This window comes from Olea europaea, chromosome 20 (assembly GCF_002742605.1).
Source record: "Olea europaea var. sylvestris chromosome 20, O_europaea_v1, whole genome shotgun sequence".
Lineage (NCBI taxonomy): Eukaryota > Viridiplantae > Streptophyta > Magnoliopsida > Lamiales > Oleaceae > Olea > Olea europaea.
The window spans coordinates 11,948,190-11,967,977 of NC_036256.1; the positions used below are offsets into that span (position 1 = coordinate 11,948,190).

The 19,788-nt window shown below is 33.1% G+C and overlaps 1 protein-coding gene across 7 annotated transcripts; it reads left to right on the forward strand.

The window, feature by feature from the left end:
- Window positions 1–13,411: 13,411 nt before the first annotated feature.
- On the forward strand, window positions 13,412–19,613 carry LOC111369638. Of its 7 annotated transcripts, none has more exons than XR_002698207.1 (4): window positions 13,413–13,700; window positions 14,069–18,229; window positions 18,947–19,285; window positions 19,384–19,613. XR_002698207.1 is itself a non-coding variant. In XM_022991232.1 (4 exons), the coding sequence occupies exons 2-3, from the start codon at window positions 14,125–14,127 to the stop codon at window positions 18,193–18,195; spliced, it is 3,996 nt and encodes a 1,331-aa protein (XP_022847000.1). In that variant the 5' UTR covers window positions 13,414–13,700; window positions 14,069–14,124; the 3' UTR covers window positions 18,196–18,229; window positions 18,947–19,613. The 7 variants fall into 7 exon arrangements, 5 of the variants coding, with proteins under 5 accessions (XP_022846997.1, XP_022846996.1, XP_022846998.1 ...); XR_002698208.1 differs by having other exon boundaries at window positions 18,947–19,029; XM_022991232.1 differs by having other exon boundaries at window positions 13,414–13,700; window positions 14,069–16,084; window positions 16,160–18,229; window positions 18,947–19,613.
- The last annotated feature ends 175 nt before the right edge of the window (window positions 19,614–19,788 follow it).

Sequence of the window (19,788 nt, forward strand, 5' to 3'; positions counted from 1 at the left end):
AAGATTATCGTTATCTCTCATGGAGAAGAGAGACATGCCGTTAGAAACAATGTCAACATCTTCATTTATTGATTTGAGCAAGTAGCCGAATCTGCTCTAGGATAAATTTTCTTGGGGTACGCAAACTGTCTACGTTTGAAGAAAAATAGGGATTAATCTTTTATCCAAATTCTTGAGCGATCTAGATCAAATCAAAATATCTTTAACTTGCACTTACCACAAGCCAAAATCGACTCCCGTATAAAACTTCTCCACCTCGACTAACATATATTTTCTACGTTCCACCACTCCAACCCACCAGAAATTCTAATATATCTTGTTGAGAATTGAAATCAATTTCTCGATTTGTCCATAGAATCATTGTTTAAAAGTTTTATCTAGAAGCTAGAAAATAACAACAGAAAGATTTATGTTGGAAATTTTCAAGTATTTATAATTTATGCTATAAGATCTTGACATTAGTTATTAAGAAGTTTCATGTGTTTTCATTGGATGTATGGAGTGGGGGATTCATGTGAAGGATTTGGATAATTGTTGATTTGCAATATGATTTTCCTATGGTTTATTGTGTTAATCAATCATTGGATTTCTTTCTCAACGATTTTTATGTGTTTGGATAACAAAAAACTAGTTTTTACTTAAAATTAGTTTTTAATTCGCCATAACAGAAACTTTATAGAATTATTTCATGTACTTTTCTTTGATCCCCCCAAGAATCTGAGAGATACGGAATCACCTTAAATACAGATCTATAAAGAAAGTTATGACTATTTTTCTAAGATCTAAAATAAATAATCAGTTGTTTCTGCAAAAGTGTATTAGGTGAATTTTTAGGACACCTTAGAGACATAATTTGGGCCTTAATACTTTTAGGCATAAACTTTTAGATTATATTAAAAATGTACAGCATTGAAGCACTTCTTGGCTTAACTTTTTGGCATAAACTTGGATGGGTTATGGATGGATTGTGTACCGTAATAATTATAATATTCTTCCAACTTCTATGACACGATTGGGCCACAAGAACTAACAAAGCCATTTGACCTTTTATATATATATCAACCCTACTCCTGGTCCCAGCTTGGGGATAGTATGACGCCCCGTATTGGAGGGGTGCCGGCCAGGTAGGGGGGGGGGGCAACCTTGTCCCCAAGCTGGGACAGGGGGCTTTATATATATATATCAGGTGTTAATTTAGATTTTGTTATGAAAAGAGAAAAATAGAAAAGAGAATATAAGTTAATAGATTTGTGTGTATTATTAAGAATCAATACACTACATTTATAGGGTTCAAAATAAGAGTTACAGTTGAAATTAAATAAGTCTTATGAACTAAGTAAGATTTATCTATGTATTATGATAATATTAAATAATTATTAATAATTATCTAATTATTTTACAACACTCCCTATTTGATGATTATTTGCACAACAACTATACCATTAAAACATTGTTTGGCAGAAAATCCAATGGGATATGAATGCCAACAAATGAAAAAAAGTACAAATAAATTGGAGTAATAAAATGTTGCATCGTTAAAACATTCTCAAAAAAATCATGTGGGACAAAACTTGATTGAAGGAAAAAGAGTACAGTCATTCCCCCTGATTTCAAGAAGTAAAAATTCTTATATCAAGATAATGAGATAACCACGTCTCTTATATCAATGTCTTCAATATTACAATTTTTGGTGAAGTATGTCTCATATTGTCTTACATAATTTTTAAATGACGACATCTTCATGAGAGAGATTTTATCAATTTTCAATAACTATAGTAACATGATGATCAGAAATAGCTCTTTTTCATCTCTTCGAGAGTGTCATACATATAAGGTATTGTTTTGATGATAAATATCTTGCATGATACATATATTCATTACAAGAATGTCTCATCGAAACCTTAACAGGAAAAATATTGTGGGAAAAATCATAATAAAGGAAAAATAATACATTATTCTTTTGAATATGCTACAAAAGTTGTTTCATTAAAAATCTTGTAAGAAAAACCCAATGGATCAAAACCTTGGTCAAGGAAAAAGAGTACAACGGGTATTTACTCCTCCTCATGATAATATCACTTGAATTATGTTTCAAACATATTAAATCTATCAGGAATAATATTAAATTTATATGTAAAATAAGTTGTCTACAATCACATTCATTATATACGTATCAAATTTCATGTATTATCGCTCTAACAAGATAGAGGCATGTGACTACATCCACCACATGATAACTTATCTATTTATACAAGTTTTCGCGATATTTATTATACAAAGAGTCCTACATATCATATTACAACTCTACTTTTTTATTTTCATTTCGCATAAGTATACACATTTAGGTGTTCAAATTATAAATCCAGAAACTTTAGATTTCTCTAGTAAATTCAATTTAGAATTACGTCCTTTTTATTTGACCAATCATTACTTCGATCAATGTGTTTCGATGATTTATTTTGATTTCTCGATAGATAATGCAGTACATCATGTGCAAATTGTTATCGACAATTTTTTCTTTTCGATTCTATTTCTTTTTTCATAATGGCATAACTTATTGAGATATTTCAAGTTTCATTATTTCAATTACCTGAACTTCTTCTGAGTTTTTGTAATTTTTATATCTAAATACTCATCAAGAGTATATGCCTTCTTAACAAGACTATCTTCGTGAATTAGTCCATTTTCATTTGGAGATTTTTTGTATTTGCATCGAATACTATCATGCTTTAGGCGTGTCATAGATATATCAAATATATTGCTATCAAGTTCTCCTCCTATGACATCAATTCGTATTGGAGCATTTAAAATTGACACGTGAGAGATTGTTGATCTATTTGGTCAATAAATACATCTAACTAAATTATCTTTCAAACTTCTGGTTTGAGTGATCTTTTGCAAGGATTTGAGTAGATGCATTTGTACATTATTTCTATTTTCTTAATTTTCTCCCCCAATGCTAAGATAATTGTCCAATTAAATTGATAATAATTTTTTTTAGCATCATAAAATATCAACCCAAAACTATGCATTTATTTTCATCATTCTTTATTTTTCATCTCAATGAATTGAGATTATCAATCTTACATAAACTGCACTATCAAAATAATTAGATAGAAAAATTTGGCTCTGGTCATAAGTTAGTTATTATAGGGAGAATTATGATGTCAACATGATGCATAATAAAATTCTCTAAACAAAAATAAGAAGTATTTTGTTCTCAATTAAATTAATTGGAAGCCTTTAGCAAACAGTAGTGTTAAACCATTAATTGACATCCTAACTAATACTTATTAAAATGTTGAGATTTATGTCCACTAGCATTAGCAAAACACGGTCTTGATTATATAATTAGAAAATTATGCTCATAATTTAAAATTTGAGCAATAATTTTCCAAACGTCAATTGCGAACACCATACAATCATCTAGTATATATATCAAATCTATTATATACAAATAATATTTAGATGATCAACGTGGAGAATGATAGAGCTCATTTATCACCCTGATTAATTTTCAAAAATATAGAAAATTCTGTCATTATTTTAAATAGTGATGGTTAATGAAAAATATTCATGAAAGAGAACAAACATCATATAGAAATGATTAGATTTTAATTAATTACGCTATTAGGATAAAGTAAAATCTAAATAAAATATTTGCAAATAATATTGTGCTACTCAGGAGTAACAATATTTTATAATATAAACGTGATAATTAATTGAACGATAAACATGAATGAAAAAAATTAAACACGATAATTGCACAATTTAACAATTAAATTACGATTATCAAGTGCATTGAAGCTTTAAAAATAAATTTTTTTTTTTAAAAAGGTGGTGCGCCAATGTTGCATAAATACAAGCCAAAAAGCACATAAGAAGAAGCAGTAGCCACATAGTGGTGATTGCGGCAGAAACAATGAATTCACATGCACATTATTGCAAAATAAACATACTGCAATCAATTGACGTGTTTTCCTTTGGCCACCACGTATATGTCTGTTTGTCTCATTAATAATAAAGCATAAATTAATGATAAAGCATGCATTTACTAATAAATCATGAAATAATATATGCATATTATATATGCAAACGTGAATTAGAAATAATATGCATAAAAATATAATCAAAGGAGAAGAAGCTACCGTATTATGCGGCATATGTAAATAGAAAAAAAGTCACATATCACAAAATTAACTTTTGTACACGTGATAGATAATTTTACTTATAAAAAATATTATTTTCTAACTGCTGAGAACATGTTAAAAAAGAGAAAAATGGAAGAGAGAATATAAGTTAATAGACTTGTGTATATTATTGAGAACCAATACCTTATATTTATAGGGTTCAAAATAAGAGTTACAATTAGAATAAAATAGATCTTCTAAATTAGATAAGACTTATCTATGAGATAAGACTTATTTATATAACATGATAATACTAAATAATCATCCATAATTATCTCATTATTTTACAATAGATTTAAATTAATTTAATATATTAATAAATTAGTTAATACAATTTAAGAAGTATAATTAAGGGATGAACCACTTTTAGTAAATATATTTAACCAAATGCCTGTTTGATTGAACCCCATTTTTAGTGTAAAATGTATTTTACATTTATAGATTGATGGAGAATGTATGGTTAAAATATGGGGAAAAATTTTGAATTTATATGTAATATTATTTTATTGACTAATATGTGGTTAAAAAGAAAAAAATAATATTTTGAAAATAATGTGAATCAAATATTTTCAAATATTCACTTTGTCACAATCGCCCACTTCTTTCTCTCTAGAATCTCTTTCTACAACTCAATCATGCCTTCACTGTTATTCCAAATCACCATCTGGAAGCATCTATTGAATTTAGGGATGGACAAAATGTCCTAGCCAAGTCAGAACCAAATCAAATCGAGCGGCTCAATGTAGTTATACCAATAAAATTAATGGTTTTGGTTCATTGAACAGAGATCCATTTAACGAATTATTTGTGTTCTTCACAAATACAAGAAAATTCAATAAATATTCATGGAGTATTAAACGGTTAATGATTACTTGTAAAAATGAACGGTAAAAGTTTTGCATAATTCTTCATTTATTGTGGGTGTGCCATCAAAATTACTGCAATCATTGTTATTACTTTATAGACAATCTTTTGTATGAGAATGAAAATTGATTTGTTTATTCAAATTATGACTATATTTTGTTTGTTAGTTTGGACTTTAGTGATTTTAATGATTGATAATTGAACTTGCTGAATGTTTAATGTTTATTTATTTTATTTAGGTATATGTTACTAACCTATGAATATAGTGAAAATCTGAAAATTTAAGAAATGAAGTTAGAACCAAACCAGAACTAAATATTGTAAAAAAAATTTGGTTCCCTTACAAGAAAAATCACTAGTTTATGTATCGGTTCAGATATCTTGTAATCATAACCAAATGAAAACCATGTTGACTCCTATTACTGATCTCCATCCTGCTTTCATCAGAAGCTTACCTTGAAGACTACATCCATTAAATCTTTTTGATTAAGCAACATTCTCCAAACATTATTGAAGAAAATGATGTTAACTCGAAGTTTCAAGGGGACGTAGAAAAAGATTGAATAGCTAATGATAGAGGCAAAATAAAGAAAATGTTGAAGAATCTTCACCTAAGAGAATGAAGAAGTATATATCCTGTGGAAAATTCTCGAAGAAGGTGAATCTTGAATGTGTATTTATTTTTTTTGTTTAAATGCTTTCAGAATGAAATGTAGTGTATAGTTATGTTGGGTATTCTTTGAATGGGTTTTTGTGACCTGATTTTGGTAATTTGTGAAATTCTTTTGGTCAAACGTAACCTGATTTAGGTATTACGTGACCTCGTTTTAATAAAATGTGACCTAATTTTGATATATTATAACCATATCACAAACACTCACAGATAACATAGAATTGGTTATATTTAACATAGACCCGATCACAAACAGTTGCTATTCATACATATTTGATCACAAACGGTATTTGTTCATACAGACCCGCAATCACCAGAAAAAAAACACATCCAATAGGTCACATTCAAGAAATTCAATAATACGCAAATCTTGATAAATTGAAAGAACTTATAAGTATAAAGAAAATTTTGATATTATTACAAAAAATAATTGAACTATGTGAATTACTTTTGCTATTTCTTTGATAGATGTTGATGCAGTGCAACCAAAGACTTTTACAGAGCTATGCGACCGAAAATAAATTGGAATGACTGTGTGATCGCTTGACTATGTGATCAAAAAATAAGCTAGAATGAAATATGGAGAGTTGGAATCATCATGCTCTTCAATCAACTCATTCTGGCAACTTCCATTGGATGAATCTCAAAAATCCTCGGCACTATTGTGACCTAATTAGCTGAACCAATGTGTTGGAGAATAGATTTATCAATTTGTGGAAGTTCATATGATAAATTTATCGTGGTTTAGGAGTGAAATGGAATCGTGTCGTTAGAGAGAGAAAGTGAGAGGTCAGAAATAAAGTTGGGTGAGACAATCTCTTTTAAACTGAGGAATAATTGCTAAATTTTAGGATCTGTTACAGATAGTTAGTTAATTATCCTTATTTAAATTGATTTTTCTATATGCTATATATATTAATCTTATATTTATATTTATATAAGACCTGACTTTTGAAACTTCTCTCCAAGTTTGGTAGTTGTGAAATTGTATTATTTATGTATAGTAGTTATGTATTTTTCCCTAAAGAAAACTCCAAAATTTTATCATAATCAGCAAGAACTAAGAGAACAACTATCAATAAAGTTTTGAGTGGAAGACGTGCAAAGAAAATTGCAAAAACATAAAATGACCTAAAGACAAAACTTCTCATAGCTTAAAGTGCAAGAAATTAATTAAACAAAAGGCAAAAGCTTATGTATTGTCAATTTTATTGGGCAAGAAATGATGAGAAAGTATTATTGATTTACCTTTAGTCACAGTTAACACTAACAAAGCACAATCAATTAATTGAAGTTTTTTAAGATTGATTTTCAAATTAATAACTATACTAATTAAGTTGAGCATGCACGAAAATTTTAGAGTAAAAAATTCACACAAAGAACTAGCAGCACGAATTCACAATAATTAGTATCAAGCAAGCTTAAAAACTTAAACGAGCATGTAAAATATACTTATTATGATGTTGGACTCATGTATAATTATTTATAAGCATTCAAACCACTTTTTATTTGAACATTTCGAGGGGTCCACAAGAACTAACTATTTTATCTATCACTAATTTCTATTAATAATTTAAACTTTTTATAAATACTTTTCAAACATGCTCTTACAAATCGAAGGCCAAGGTCCAGCACCATCACGTATTACTTTTGGGCCTAGGCCAAGATTTGAATTTTATTCATGTATAATGTCGGTTTCACCATTAGTTCTATGAAAAATTGTTGCAATAGTCTCTAACCTTTAGAGTTTGGTGCAACGTTGTTCCAAGGTGCTTAGGCGCATAAGACTTGGAGCAAACTAGTTCTCAATTTAATAAAATAAGTGTTAACATAGTCTAATCGCTCCTTTTCACATGTGATTGTGAAAGCTAGTTTTCATTTTCTCATGCAATCATACTTATCATCCTCGAGTTACTATAATTATAAAATATTTTTATATCAAAACATTTGAAAGGTATGAAATTAAAAGAATAGTTAGCTTTGCTTGAAATATCTTTTTAATTACTTTTGGGCTATGTAATATGCAGGAAATATGTAAACCATTAAGAAATGGGACCAAATTTGCCACCTAAGCAATCCAATTTTTATTGTTGGTTACCCAACTTACAGATTTGTTCATGGTCAAGAGTTCATCGTGCAACTCCAATCTATTTCAGTTGACCTCCCTACTTATATTTTTATTTTAGTTTAACCATTCATTTTCTATTTTTTATTTTCACTTCACTATTTTATCTGTAATAGCTATCAAATTGACAAAACTAGGGATCTCTATGGAATGAGTTTATGGCAGGATGACTAGTTCTTACCATGCCTCATGTCCCGCTGAAGATAGGCTGGACATGTTTGGATTTAGGACAAGACACTCATTTCCTCATTTACTGCCCTATATATGTGTGTGTGTGTACACATATATCTTCAAATTTTAGTTTTTTTAGAAAATACGAAATGAGATGGCACGTGATAGATACCTGGCCTTGCTCCGCCCTGCCCCACTAATCTAACGGGGTGAGGAATTTTCAACTTTTTTGGATCACGATGTCACGTGGTGTCTTTCCTTCTGGCATAGAAAGGGGCACCATGATGCTCTAATATACTTCGCTAACCTATCTTCTACCTATTATCAATAAATTCAGGTACGAAAGATAACTTAAGGAAAGCTTTACAACAAAAGATTTGAATAATTGAAAATAATTTGTTTATTGACTAGCAATAAATTACAATTGTTGGTACAGTGGTTGAACGCTAGAAAGCTTGACAAGACCTTTAGATACTAACTACACTCTATAATAGCTCAAGTAAGAAAATATGAGTGACATGAGTGGACGTATAACAACTGAAAGAAAATTATGACGCAATTGAAGTTGGACAAATTATGGCTATGAGTAGTCAAGAGGCTAAGTATATTTGCAATCCTTGACATTTTCGCCAATTTCTTTGGCGACATATTTGATACCTTTAATGTATGATATGCTTCAATTAGTGGTTTGAAAGATCCAATGTCTTTAACTTTTTCCTAAGTATTCTCCTTGATGTTCCATCCTCTCTATTTTCCAAGTACTCTTGATGGTCTTTCATGGAAGCTTTGGTAACTCGATGGTCAAGAATAGTTTTAACAACCCATTTTCCTACTTTATTCACGTCAAATTTAGGTTACTCTAGCTTATTTTTGGATGTGTCCTCCTTACCTGCAAAATATGATTTAAGTATACTGATATGGAGGACATTGTAAGTTTTATACCATAAATGGTGTTCTGCTTCTTGTGCAAATTTTTTAATCCGTTTCATGATGCGTAATGTCCCAATATATTTTGAAGTTAATCCGAAACCTTACCCTATTAAAGCTTATAAAAGTTCTTATGGGGAAGTTTAACCATCACCAGTTCTCTCATTGAATTCTTGCAAACAACATTTTTTTATCAGCAAAATTTTGGTACCATTTTTATGCTTTCTCAATATAGTTTTGAGCAATTTCTTTATTTTATTTCCATTCTTGAGAGAAGCACTTAGCTTAGGGGACTTGGTACTTAGATCAATATAAACAATATGAGGGAGTAATAGTTGTTGGCTAGTAAAAATCTAAAAATGATTATTTTTGGTGGAAGAGTTGGGCATTGAAGAAAAATTGAGTCATATCCAAATATTTTGCCCAATTATTCTGTGAAGTAGAGATAAAGCGTTGAAGATATTTCTCCAACATAGAATTGAAACGCTATTTTTATATGTACGTCAGATTGTGGATAGAAATAAAAACTTATGCTTGAAGTTAAACCAAGAAATTTGAATAACTCGATCCAAAATGTTTAGGTGAACTAAGGTTCTCGATCACTGAGTATATCTTTACCCAAACCCCAATATTCGACAGTATGTTTGAAAAAGAATGAAAAGTCTTTTCAACATATAAATATTTAGGTGTTGCGATAAAAGTTGCATATTTTGATAGAAGGTCTATTACGACAAGTATAGTACTAATATCTCCAACCTTTGGTAAGCCAATAATATAGTTTATGAATACACTTTTAAATGGCCTAATTAAGATGGAAAGGAGCACTGGCAAGTTTTTGATGATATTCCTTATTCTGTTGATAAAGGAGACAAGTTTTCATACAAGTTCAATATCATCCCTCAACTGCGAATAACAAAATGCACATTCTTCTCTAGGATTTCCCATCCAAAATGTGTCATGGAATTGAGAAATTAAGGATTTCCTCAAATCTCCACCATTTAGTACATACATATTTCCTTTTTGTCTTGACCGGACCTTCATCCAACCAGAACTGTTGAGTTTTGCCTTGCTTAATAAGGTCGACCAAATACGGTGTTGTAAGATCATTCTCTAAAAGTACCCATATTTGAAATCTTGTGTTTGTAATAACATCGCTCCCTGAAAGAGTAACCAACGAATAAATAATAACTAAGTTTGCCCATTGAATGATTACATATGTTATATGATTGCTAGAACTGGCATGATATTCTAGTACAAAATTGAACTTCGATACTATTGAATTTGAACTCACAAATTAAAAATATAACTTTATTTATGAAATGAAATTTATACAAATTTTTGATACACACACCAAGACTACTAACCTCACTAATATTATTACAAAATGAAGCACTCAAAATATTCTCTCTCTCTCTCTCTCTCTCTCTCTCTCTCTCTCTCTCTCTCCACTCACATTTCACCAAGCACTCAAAATATTCTCTCTCACTCTCTCTCTCCACTCACATTTCACCATGCACCATTCCCTATTTATAGAGGTACAAGGTGGTGACAATTCTTCTACACAAAAGTTGATGATTTTAGATAATTCCACTAATTGATTATAAGCCACTTTCCTAGAGAAATCTAGAATGGTAATAGACAATATCTTCAATGTATTCTCTAGATTTTTCATGAATGGCGGTGGTCTTCATTTTCAGCAAGTGATGAATCTCTAGAATATTCTACATGCTTAAGTCCGGCAAATTCTAGATAGTTAAAGTTAGTGATGATTTCTTCAATTCTCCCTTCAACACCAACTTTTCATTTTAACTCTTTCCTTTTTCGTCACGCTCAATTTTGCCTTGATGAATTTGAAGTGTTTGATCCTTTATTCAACTCATCTACTGCTTCAAATAAATATGGCATTTCCATACTTTCCCCTCCATCTATTTCTAAATTGGAATGAATTAATACTTAATTTCCCACGTTTGTCCAACTTTTTTATTTGAGGTTGTAAATTTGTACATACCTCAATCTCTTGTTTTTGACTTGGCCTAATCTTCTTTGATTTTACCTCGTCACTTGATCTTTGTGTATATTTTGTTTTCTCGTGGCTTTGTTGTACTTCTATTGTTTTCTCTTGCAATTTGTCTTCTGTTTTCTTTAAATCTAGCAGCTCTACCCTCTGTTGTGTTTCCAAAGAATATACTTCTTCAAACATTTTTTTCTTTTTTGGTTTGGTCATTTCACCTTCCATTGAGTCCACCAAGAAGGCTCTTCCTGAACCACAATGTCCCCTCTTGAGTCATCGACCCAATTATTTTCGCAATCCAATTGTTTAGTCAGGACCACCACTAACTAGAATTCATCCTTTAAACTTGAATTTAATTTCTTTTCTCGAGCCTGCTCAATTGTTGTTGTGGTTACCTCAGCATCCAATTCTTCTTCACTAATGTATTTATCTTTGTTGTTGAAGGTTGCTACATTACCTTCTGCTGACCCCTTTTAAAGTAACAGTCTCTAACATAATGATCTTGTTTTCCACATACAAAACACGAGTCATTTAGGCTCTGTTTAGTACTCTTTTCTGTCATCAACCACCGTAGTGATATGTGATGCGTCCATCACTTTATTATCGAGGGTCATCAGTCACAACTCTAATACCAACGACTTCGAGTGTCCTCTCCTCTAGCGTAGAAAGGGACACAATGTGATTATAATCCACTCCGGTAGAAAGCATTTCACTTATTCTTAGTTGATTCGAGAACAAAAGACAACTTATATATGTAGCAGTGTTGTATCTCAAAGATGAGAACAAAAGATTTCAAGAAATTATGATAACAGAAGATTTGAATCTGTTGAACTTGTTTATTGATTAACAAAAACAGTAAATTAAAATTCTTTGTGCAGGGAGCACATGAGAAAGCTTGAAAAGATTTCGAACACCACCCTTATGATAATTTAGGTGAGGAAACCTAAGTGACATGAGTACATATTTGAAAGCCAATAAATCATATACGTATGTACAAACAACATGATTTTATGAAAAATTGAAATAACCTTTTACAATTGAAAGAAAATTACAACTTCAACTAATATTTACAAAGGACAAAGTTAGGCAAACTGCGATTGCAAATGATCAAGGGGCTAAGTATGGATGTGATCTTTGACACACGACCTGAAAATCTCGTTTGATTGAATTTTTTCGCTATCCTAGACAAAACATGGAACATGTCCAATGCAATTTGTATGACCTCAGGAATGGTTCTAATATTTCTATTAATTCATTCATCTTTATCATATATAAAATATTATTTTGCTAAAAGTTAGGTTACAAATTAAGCCCTTGTTTGTCTACCATTCTTTCAAAACTCTTTTTTTCTAAAACTCATTTTCATAATAAAATATTTTGCACGTAAATCAAAATTTTCTCTACTTTTTAACCAAACATTTTCAAAAAAGTCACTATTTCAAAATTTATTTTTCACAAAATCCTCTTTTAATGAGCATCAAATAAGGGCACAGTTGATTAGATTATAAGAGGTAAACAGTGGATATGCTAGATTCGAGGACGTAAAAAGAAGGCAGTATCGTATAATAGATCATGTTGGTGTTACAATTACGTTAATTTTTACGACACTTGTGAAATGTTCAATTGAAATAAAAATATTAAGCCATATCTGAAACTAATTTATTATCATTTTTTTGGGTAAAAAAATCCCATTCATTTTTAACTCATGTTCTCCTAAGCTATTATATTTTACACTTTTCCTCATTTTAGCAACACATCTATAATATATTAAAATATCATATCAAATTCAATTATTTTAATAATACCTTACTTTTCTTTTTTCGATATATAATAAATACTACAAAAATATTGTCATTTATGAAATTTGTGTTATTAATTCTCAATTAATTACCATTCACATTAATCCATATTTAATGAATTTTCACTTGATGAATCTTGAATTACATGAATTTAGAGTTATTATAGATGAATTTATTCATATTAATGTATATAGAAATTTTAATAAATGTTTAAATTTATGTATTAACAATTAATTTTTATGTATCAAATGTAATAAAAAAAGATTTTTTATTTATAGTATTTCATCATTACAAAAAATTTGAATCATAAAAATTGAGTTTTAAGAGTATAATTTGAGTAGAATTTTCTTCTCTTAAATTTTTATACTAAATTTTGTTTTCTTGACTTCGTCCGAGACTCATCAAATTCTTCAACAAATTGATATCAAATATTATTTTTATATCACTTATAGAGTATTTAAAATAGAGTATTTAAAATAACGTGCAACACACGTTTAACTTTAACTAATTAAAAAAAAAATCACTTAAAATCAATTTCACACAAAGCCTTCAACCTCTTGTAAAATTTTGCCAAATAATCCTGGAAGATATGGCCCACAAGTTTTCTTCCCTGCAAACCTACCAACTTCAATCAGCTGACCCACTCTTCTCTTTCCCTTCCATGCACCCCACTCCCCAATCCCCTCCCCACGTCTCACCCCGTGCCCCTACTTTTTGTTCTCTCCAATCCACCGCAGGGTTCAATCCAATACACAACCTTTCCCATACCCTTTTTCGTAATTTCACACTAACTATCATCGTCTTCCTCTTTCTCCCAAGTCCAAGTGTACTCTTAACACGCATACTACACACACAATATAACCGCCTCGTTACCTTTTCTCCTCTATTGCTAGGGTTTCCACGCAACCAAATAATTATCTCGATCGCCTCCAAATTCTGTGTAAGATTTTTCTCTCTACCGCTCTCTTTTGCTGTCATAAAAAAATTCAGGTATTCTTCGATCGCATCGAGCTTTTCGCCTTTTTGTGTGTGGAGTGTAGGTGTGGCGTGATTGATTTTTTCTTTTGTTTGTTATATTTCGTGAGTTTGTTTCGTAATTACGTTTTTGGCTTTGTTTGTAATTTATTTTTTTTTTGGTTGGATTATGAATTGGATCGTTGGAATTTAAGAATTGGGGTTTGATTTTAGGAAAAAGTGGGAATTTTGTTCCTTTATACTTTTTTTTTTCTTTTGTTTTTTTGTTTTGTCTATGCTGGTTTAAGTGATTGAGATTATTTTTTAATGTGAATGCATTTTTTGTTATTCTAGGGTTTTGAATTGGACTCAAATTATTTGTGGTTTGTCTGTGGCTATGTTACCGTTGAATGGGGGTTGAGAAAAATAGCTTCAAAGTGTCTAGATTTGATCAAGAGTATCATTCTTCACACAGTAGGGACACAATTATGTCTAGTGATGATGATGATTTTCAGCGTCGGAACTCTGTTTCAGTTGTTGAATCTGACGATGACGATGAATTTGATGATTGTGATTCTGGGGCAGGGTCTGATGACTTCGACTTATTAGAGTTAGGTGAAAGTGGGGAAGAGTTTTGTCAAGTTGGAGACCAAACTTGTAGCATTCCTTACAATCTGTATGATCTCTCGGGGTTAAAAGATGTGCTGTCTATGGAGGTTTGGAATGAGATTCTCACTGAAGAGGAAAGATTTAGTCTTGCCAAGCATTTACCTGATATGGACCAAGAGAATTTCGTGCACACCCTAAAAGAGCTTTTTGGTGGTGGTAACTTGCATTTTGGGAGCCCTGTTGATAAGTTGTTCCAGATGTTGAAGGGAGGGTTATGTGAGCCAAGGGTGGCACTTTACCGTCAGGGTTTGAGTTTCTTTCAGAGAAGGCAGCATTATCATAACTTGCGGAAGCATCATAATGCCATGGTGAACAATCTTTGTCAGATAAGGGATGCATGGCTGAATTGCAAGGGGTACAGTATTGATGAGAAGCTTCGTGTGTTGAATATTATGAAGAGCCAGAAGAGTTTGATGAATGAGAACATGGAGTTGGGGAGCGAGTCATCTGATAGAGAGGAGTCAGGTGATGGTTTGTGGGGCAAGAAGGGAAAGGATCAGAAGCTTGGGCAGAAGACAGGTCGGTATGGTTATGGCACGGGTCCAGCCTCAGATTTTTCTTCTCATGGCCGGCAAATTGCTATGGAACCAGCAAAACGTGGTAAGCAGAATCTCAAAGGAACTCTGAAATTGGCTGATTCAAAGTCTACTTCAACAAGAGAGTTAGCAGGCCACTTCCCAACAAGTCACCAGGGATTGGAAATGAAGATGGGGACATATATTTCTCCACTGCCTCCTTCTCGACATAATAAATCTGCAGGGTATGCATCTTCAGTGGCAGCTCGGATGAGTCAGCAGATAATGGAGGATGAATATGCTGATGATGATGATGATGATGAAGCAATGTATGAAGTGGCTGTGCAGAGAGACCGAAATTTAGCACGAGTTGGGGCAACAGATAGAGCTGGGGTGTCGAAATTGGGAAAGAAACGAAATGACCCAAGAACTGAAGAGTACACTGACAGTTTCATTGGAGCGCCTATGTCATCGAAGAATGATTTACATGTTTTTGGCAGGAACAAGACCATCAATCAATTGTCTGATATCAAGGTGTTAACTACAAAGCCAGTCAATGCAAGAACTGCATATGACTATGGGAAAAAGATGAAGTACCCTGATAATGTTCAGCAATTTTCTGGTGAAAATCAGATGAAATTTAGTAAAGGTCAGAAATCAAACTTGTCACTTAAAGGAAGTCAAATAGAGTTATTAGATGGAAGTGAACAGTTATGGCTGAGCAAACAACATGGTTTACCTTTTCCTGCTGATTTTTCGTACAAACAGAATGACACGTCTGCCAAAGGTAAAAAGTGGAAAACAGTTAAGGACTCTGCTGATGTGAAGTCAAGTGACAAATTATTGCATTCAAAGTATAAAGCTAAGCCTGTAGACGAGAAGTTCCCAGGGAATTTTTCGCTGAATGGAGGACGAGATGTAGCAGGAAGCAGAGGTATTAGGGCATTTCCCAGAAGTGAAGAAACAGAGTCGGACTCATCAGAACAAATTGATGAGGAGGAGGATGACAATCCTTTGATGAGGAGGAAGTGGGCTTATCCTGGTGGTGTGACAGATATGAAAAAGGCCAAACTTCCTAAGAAGGATAAAAAAGATCGTTTTTTGGCTCTTGATGGATCGTCACACTCTTCCAAAAAGATAGATGATTCTGGTGAACATCTATGGATGATGAAAGCAGAACTAAAGGGTAAGTTGCGTGATAGTGGCTACTTAAATACTTTTTACCCTGAAGATGTGGATAACGACTATTTTCCTGAACCAGGTAACTTAACTGGAAGAGGTGATTGGCAACAATCTTTCAAGTCAGCAAGAAATGGTCATCTAGAAGGTGATAATGGCGAAAGGTTTCGCATGCCATCGCTGAAGTCAAATTATGTGCAAGACTTTGATCTTGAGAAGGAGGATTTGCTCTGGACACGACCGCTGGCAATGGATAATGGAGTACCTTTCAAGTTGGGGAAAAAAGGTCAAATAGTTGAATCCTACATTGAAGATAATGAGAGATCTGATGTATCGCTATTGGGTTGTAACACCCTCTCAAAGAAGCGGAAAGCAAAGGATGATTTAACGTACATGGACCATAATAATGAATACCTCCACTCAGATACTCAGCTGCAACTTGATGGTACAAGCTCCTTGAAGAAACGGGGAAAAAATAAGTTGGAGGATGTGTCTGATTCTTTAGAGAAGGGAGTTACCAAGGTACCTATTTTGGATATGCAAGTGGAAGACGTTGAGGCTGAAATCAAACAACAGAAAAAGCCTTTTGCTTTGATTACACCTACTGTTCATACCGGTTTTTCAATCTCCATCATTCATCTTCTTTCAGCAGTTCGTATGGCGATGATTACATTGCTTCCAGAGGATAATTCCGAAGCTGGCAAGGATCTTGATCAGAATGACACTGGAAAGGGGATCGAGGAGGAGCAAGAAAGAAAGCAGGAAGATACCAATGGGATGCATTCAAATGCAAACCTGGATGTTAGCACTTCTGTGCCTTCTGATCAAGTGAATGTTCCTTCTCTCAGTGTTCAAAAAATAGTTAACCGTGTGAGATCAAATCCTGGTGATCCCTGCATTCTTGAAACCCAGGAACCACTTCAGGATTTGGTAAGAGGAGTTTTAAAAATATTCTCATCCCGAACGGCGCCTTTAGGAGCAAAAGGGTGGAAACCACTTGTTGTCTATGAAAAATCAAAAAAATGTTGGTCATGGATTGGTCCCATGTCTCATAATTCATCTGATCATGAAGCTGCTGAGGAGGTGACATCTCCAGATGTGTGGGGTCTTCCTCACAAAATGCTTGTCAAGTTAGTTGATTCATTTGCTAATTGGCTGAAAAATAGTCAGGATACGCTCCAGCAAATAGGAAGTCTTCCTGCCCCTCCTTTGACACTGCTGCAATCTAATTTAGATGAGAAGGAAAGGTTCAAGGACCTGAGAGCTCAAAAGAGTCTGATCACCATCAGCCCAAGCTCTGAAGAAGTAAGAGAATACTTCCGGAAGGAGGAAATCCTTAGGTATTTAATACCGGACAGGGCTTTTTCGTACACAGCTGTTGATGGTAAAAAAACGATTGTTGCTCCTTTAAGAAGATGTGGTGGCAAGCCAACATCAAAGGCTCGAGATCATTTTATGCTAAAACGTGATCGACCACCTCATGTTACAATCCTTTGTCTCGTTAGAGATGCAGCTGCTAGATTACCAGGAAGTATTGGAACTAGAGCTGATGTTTGTACTTTGATTAGAGATTCACAATACATTGTGGAAGATGTGTCTGATGCTCAAGTGAATCAAGTTGTTAGTGGAGCATTGGACCGTTTACATTATGAGCGAGATCCTTGCGTACAATTTGATGGGGAGAGGAAATTGTGGGTTTATTTGCACAGAGATAGAGAAGAAGAAGATTTTGAAGATGATGGGACTTCATCCACGAAAAAGTGGAGGAGGCAGAAGAAGGATGCTACTGAACCATCTGACCAGGGGGGTGTTACTGTTGCTTACTCTGGGCATGTGGAGCCACCAGGCTTTGATTTGGTTTCTGATCTCAATGTTGAGGCATCATGTGCAGATGATGATAAGGGATCAGAGCTTGTTTACCCCAGTGGTAATGATCAGGTGGACAATGTTGAGACTAGCCATGGTTCCAAACATGGTGACTTGCATCAAGGTCCTTCTCCAATGATATGGGATGGTCTTGGATTGAGTTCTATGCAAGAAAATAAGTTGCTATGTCAGGAGAATTCAACCAATGAAGATTTTGGGGATGACCCATTTAGTGGAGAGCCACCAGCGTGATTATTGAATACGAGATTTTGTTTTTAGCTATCAGGTAATTAAGATGCAATTTTTTGAACTAAATAATATGATCTTGCTTACTGGCCTCATCGTATGCTTTTTCTTTTCCCTCTGAGAATTGAGATGAACCAAATGCTGAACGCACTGTATTAAGATTGGCTGAAAAGTGGTTCACATGCTGTAAACATCTTTTAATAGAGGATTCACTTTGATTACTGTTTACTGTTATGGCAAGATTCCTTAGCCACCTTCCTGCAGATTGAATTTTGTGCCTTCAAATTGTTGAGTCTGCAATATCTTATGTTTTTCTTTGACTTGTGATGTTAATTTTACGTCAGCTGTGTTAGAAATTCCAGTTTTATTGAAAGTAGGGGGGAGGTTGCTAATTGATTCACGTAAAGATAGGGCAAGTTTGGAAGTGGTTGTGATATTATTATTCCTAACAAAAAGTTGGGTTTTTCTTTCCTGGCTGGAGGAGAATCATGAGTTGACTACTTAGAGAAAGTACTTGCCGGTTATATATGTTCATTTGAGGGTAATTTCTTTTTACCAATGTGATTTATTGTTAAATGTATTCTGTCTCAATGGGTTTCCATGAGCTTTCTTACACAAGTCAGTTTTGTTACTTCGTACTTGTAGCTCGGAATCTCTAGGTGCATCATTTTATGCCAGATCTATTATATGGATTTTGGATTTAGTTTCCAGTAGACGTCAGTCAGTTGGCGTCACTCAACATCTTTATTTCTTACAGTGAATCAATGGGGTCATTTACCAGTGCTCCTATGCTGCTACATAATGCAAAGAAAAACTCCCATCTTTTGGATGCCCGAGCAGGTATATAATATTTGCTAGTGGAAGTTCTGAATGTACCCCCTCGCGCAAGAGAGATGAACCCAACGATTGTGAACAATCAAGGATTTGTTCATCTATTCTTAATTTGGAGGATAAATAGGTGCATGTTTGGTACGTGGGCTGTATTGGATATTACAATAACCAAGATGTTGGCTTCTTTTCTTCATTAATATTGTCAAGTGTATTACCAAACAAGCTGCAGTAGTTCAAAGTTGGACCGTTGAATTGTATTGATCTTGTATGCCCTTTTTTCTTCTTGTATATTTGTCATCTTTATGATTGATTTTTTTTTTTTACCTCAGTACTGTACTTATATGAGGTTTTGTATATTCGTAGGATAGAGAAGAAAACCGAGTCTACTCTTGAAGGAAGGTATTTACGCAGAACGACCATAGTAGCATATGTAAATATAGTATATGAAATACGAGATAAGCTTTTTGCAGTATTTTCTGGGTAAACGTTGAACTGCTGGGGACATGCATTTACTCTGGTTGGTTATTTCTGTACTAGAAGAGATTTCTCTTTAGAGACTTTCATAATTGTATTGTTTCCAGTGTTTTGAGAAACGTAATGCGTGGCGATACGCTGAAGTCAAGCTATGAGTTAAGCGAGAAACGTAATGCGTGGCGATACGCTGAAGTCAAGCTATGAGTTCAGCGAGGCATAAATGTAAAAATGTGTTTTCTTATTTTAATTTTTAATCAATCAAAAAATTGTTTAATAATAATTAAAAATGATACT

Coding starts and splice junctions, on each gene's coding strand:
- LOC111369638 (XM_022991229.1), top strand. CDS start 14,125: ATGGGGGTTGAGAAAAATAGCTTCAAAGTGTCTAGATTTGATCAAGAG.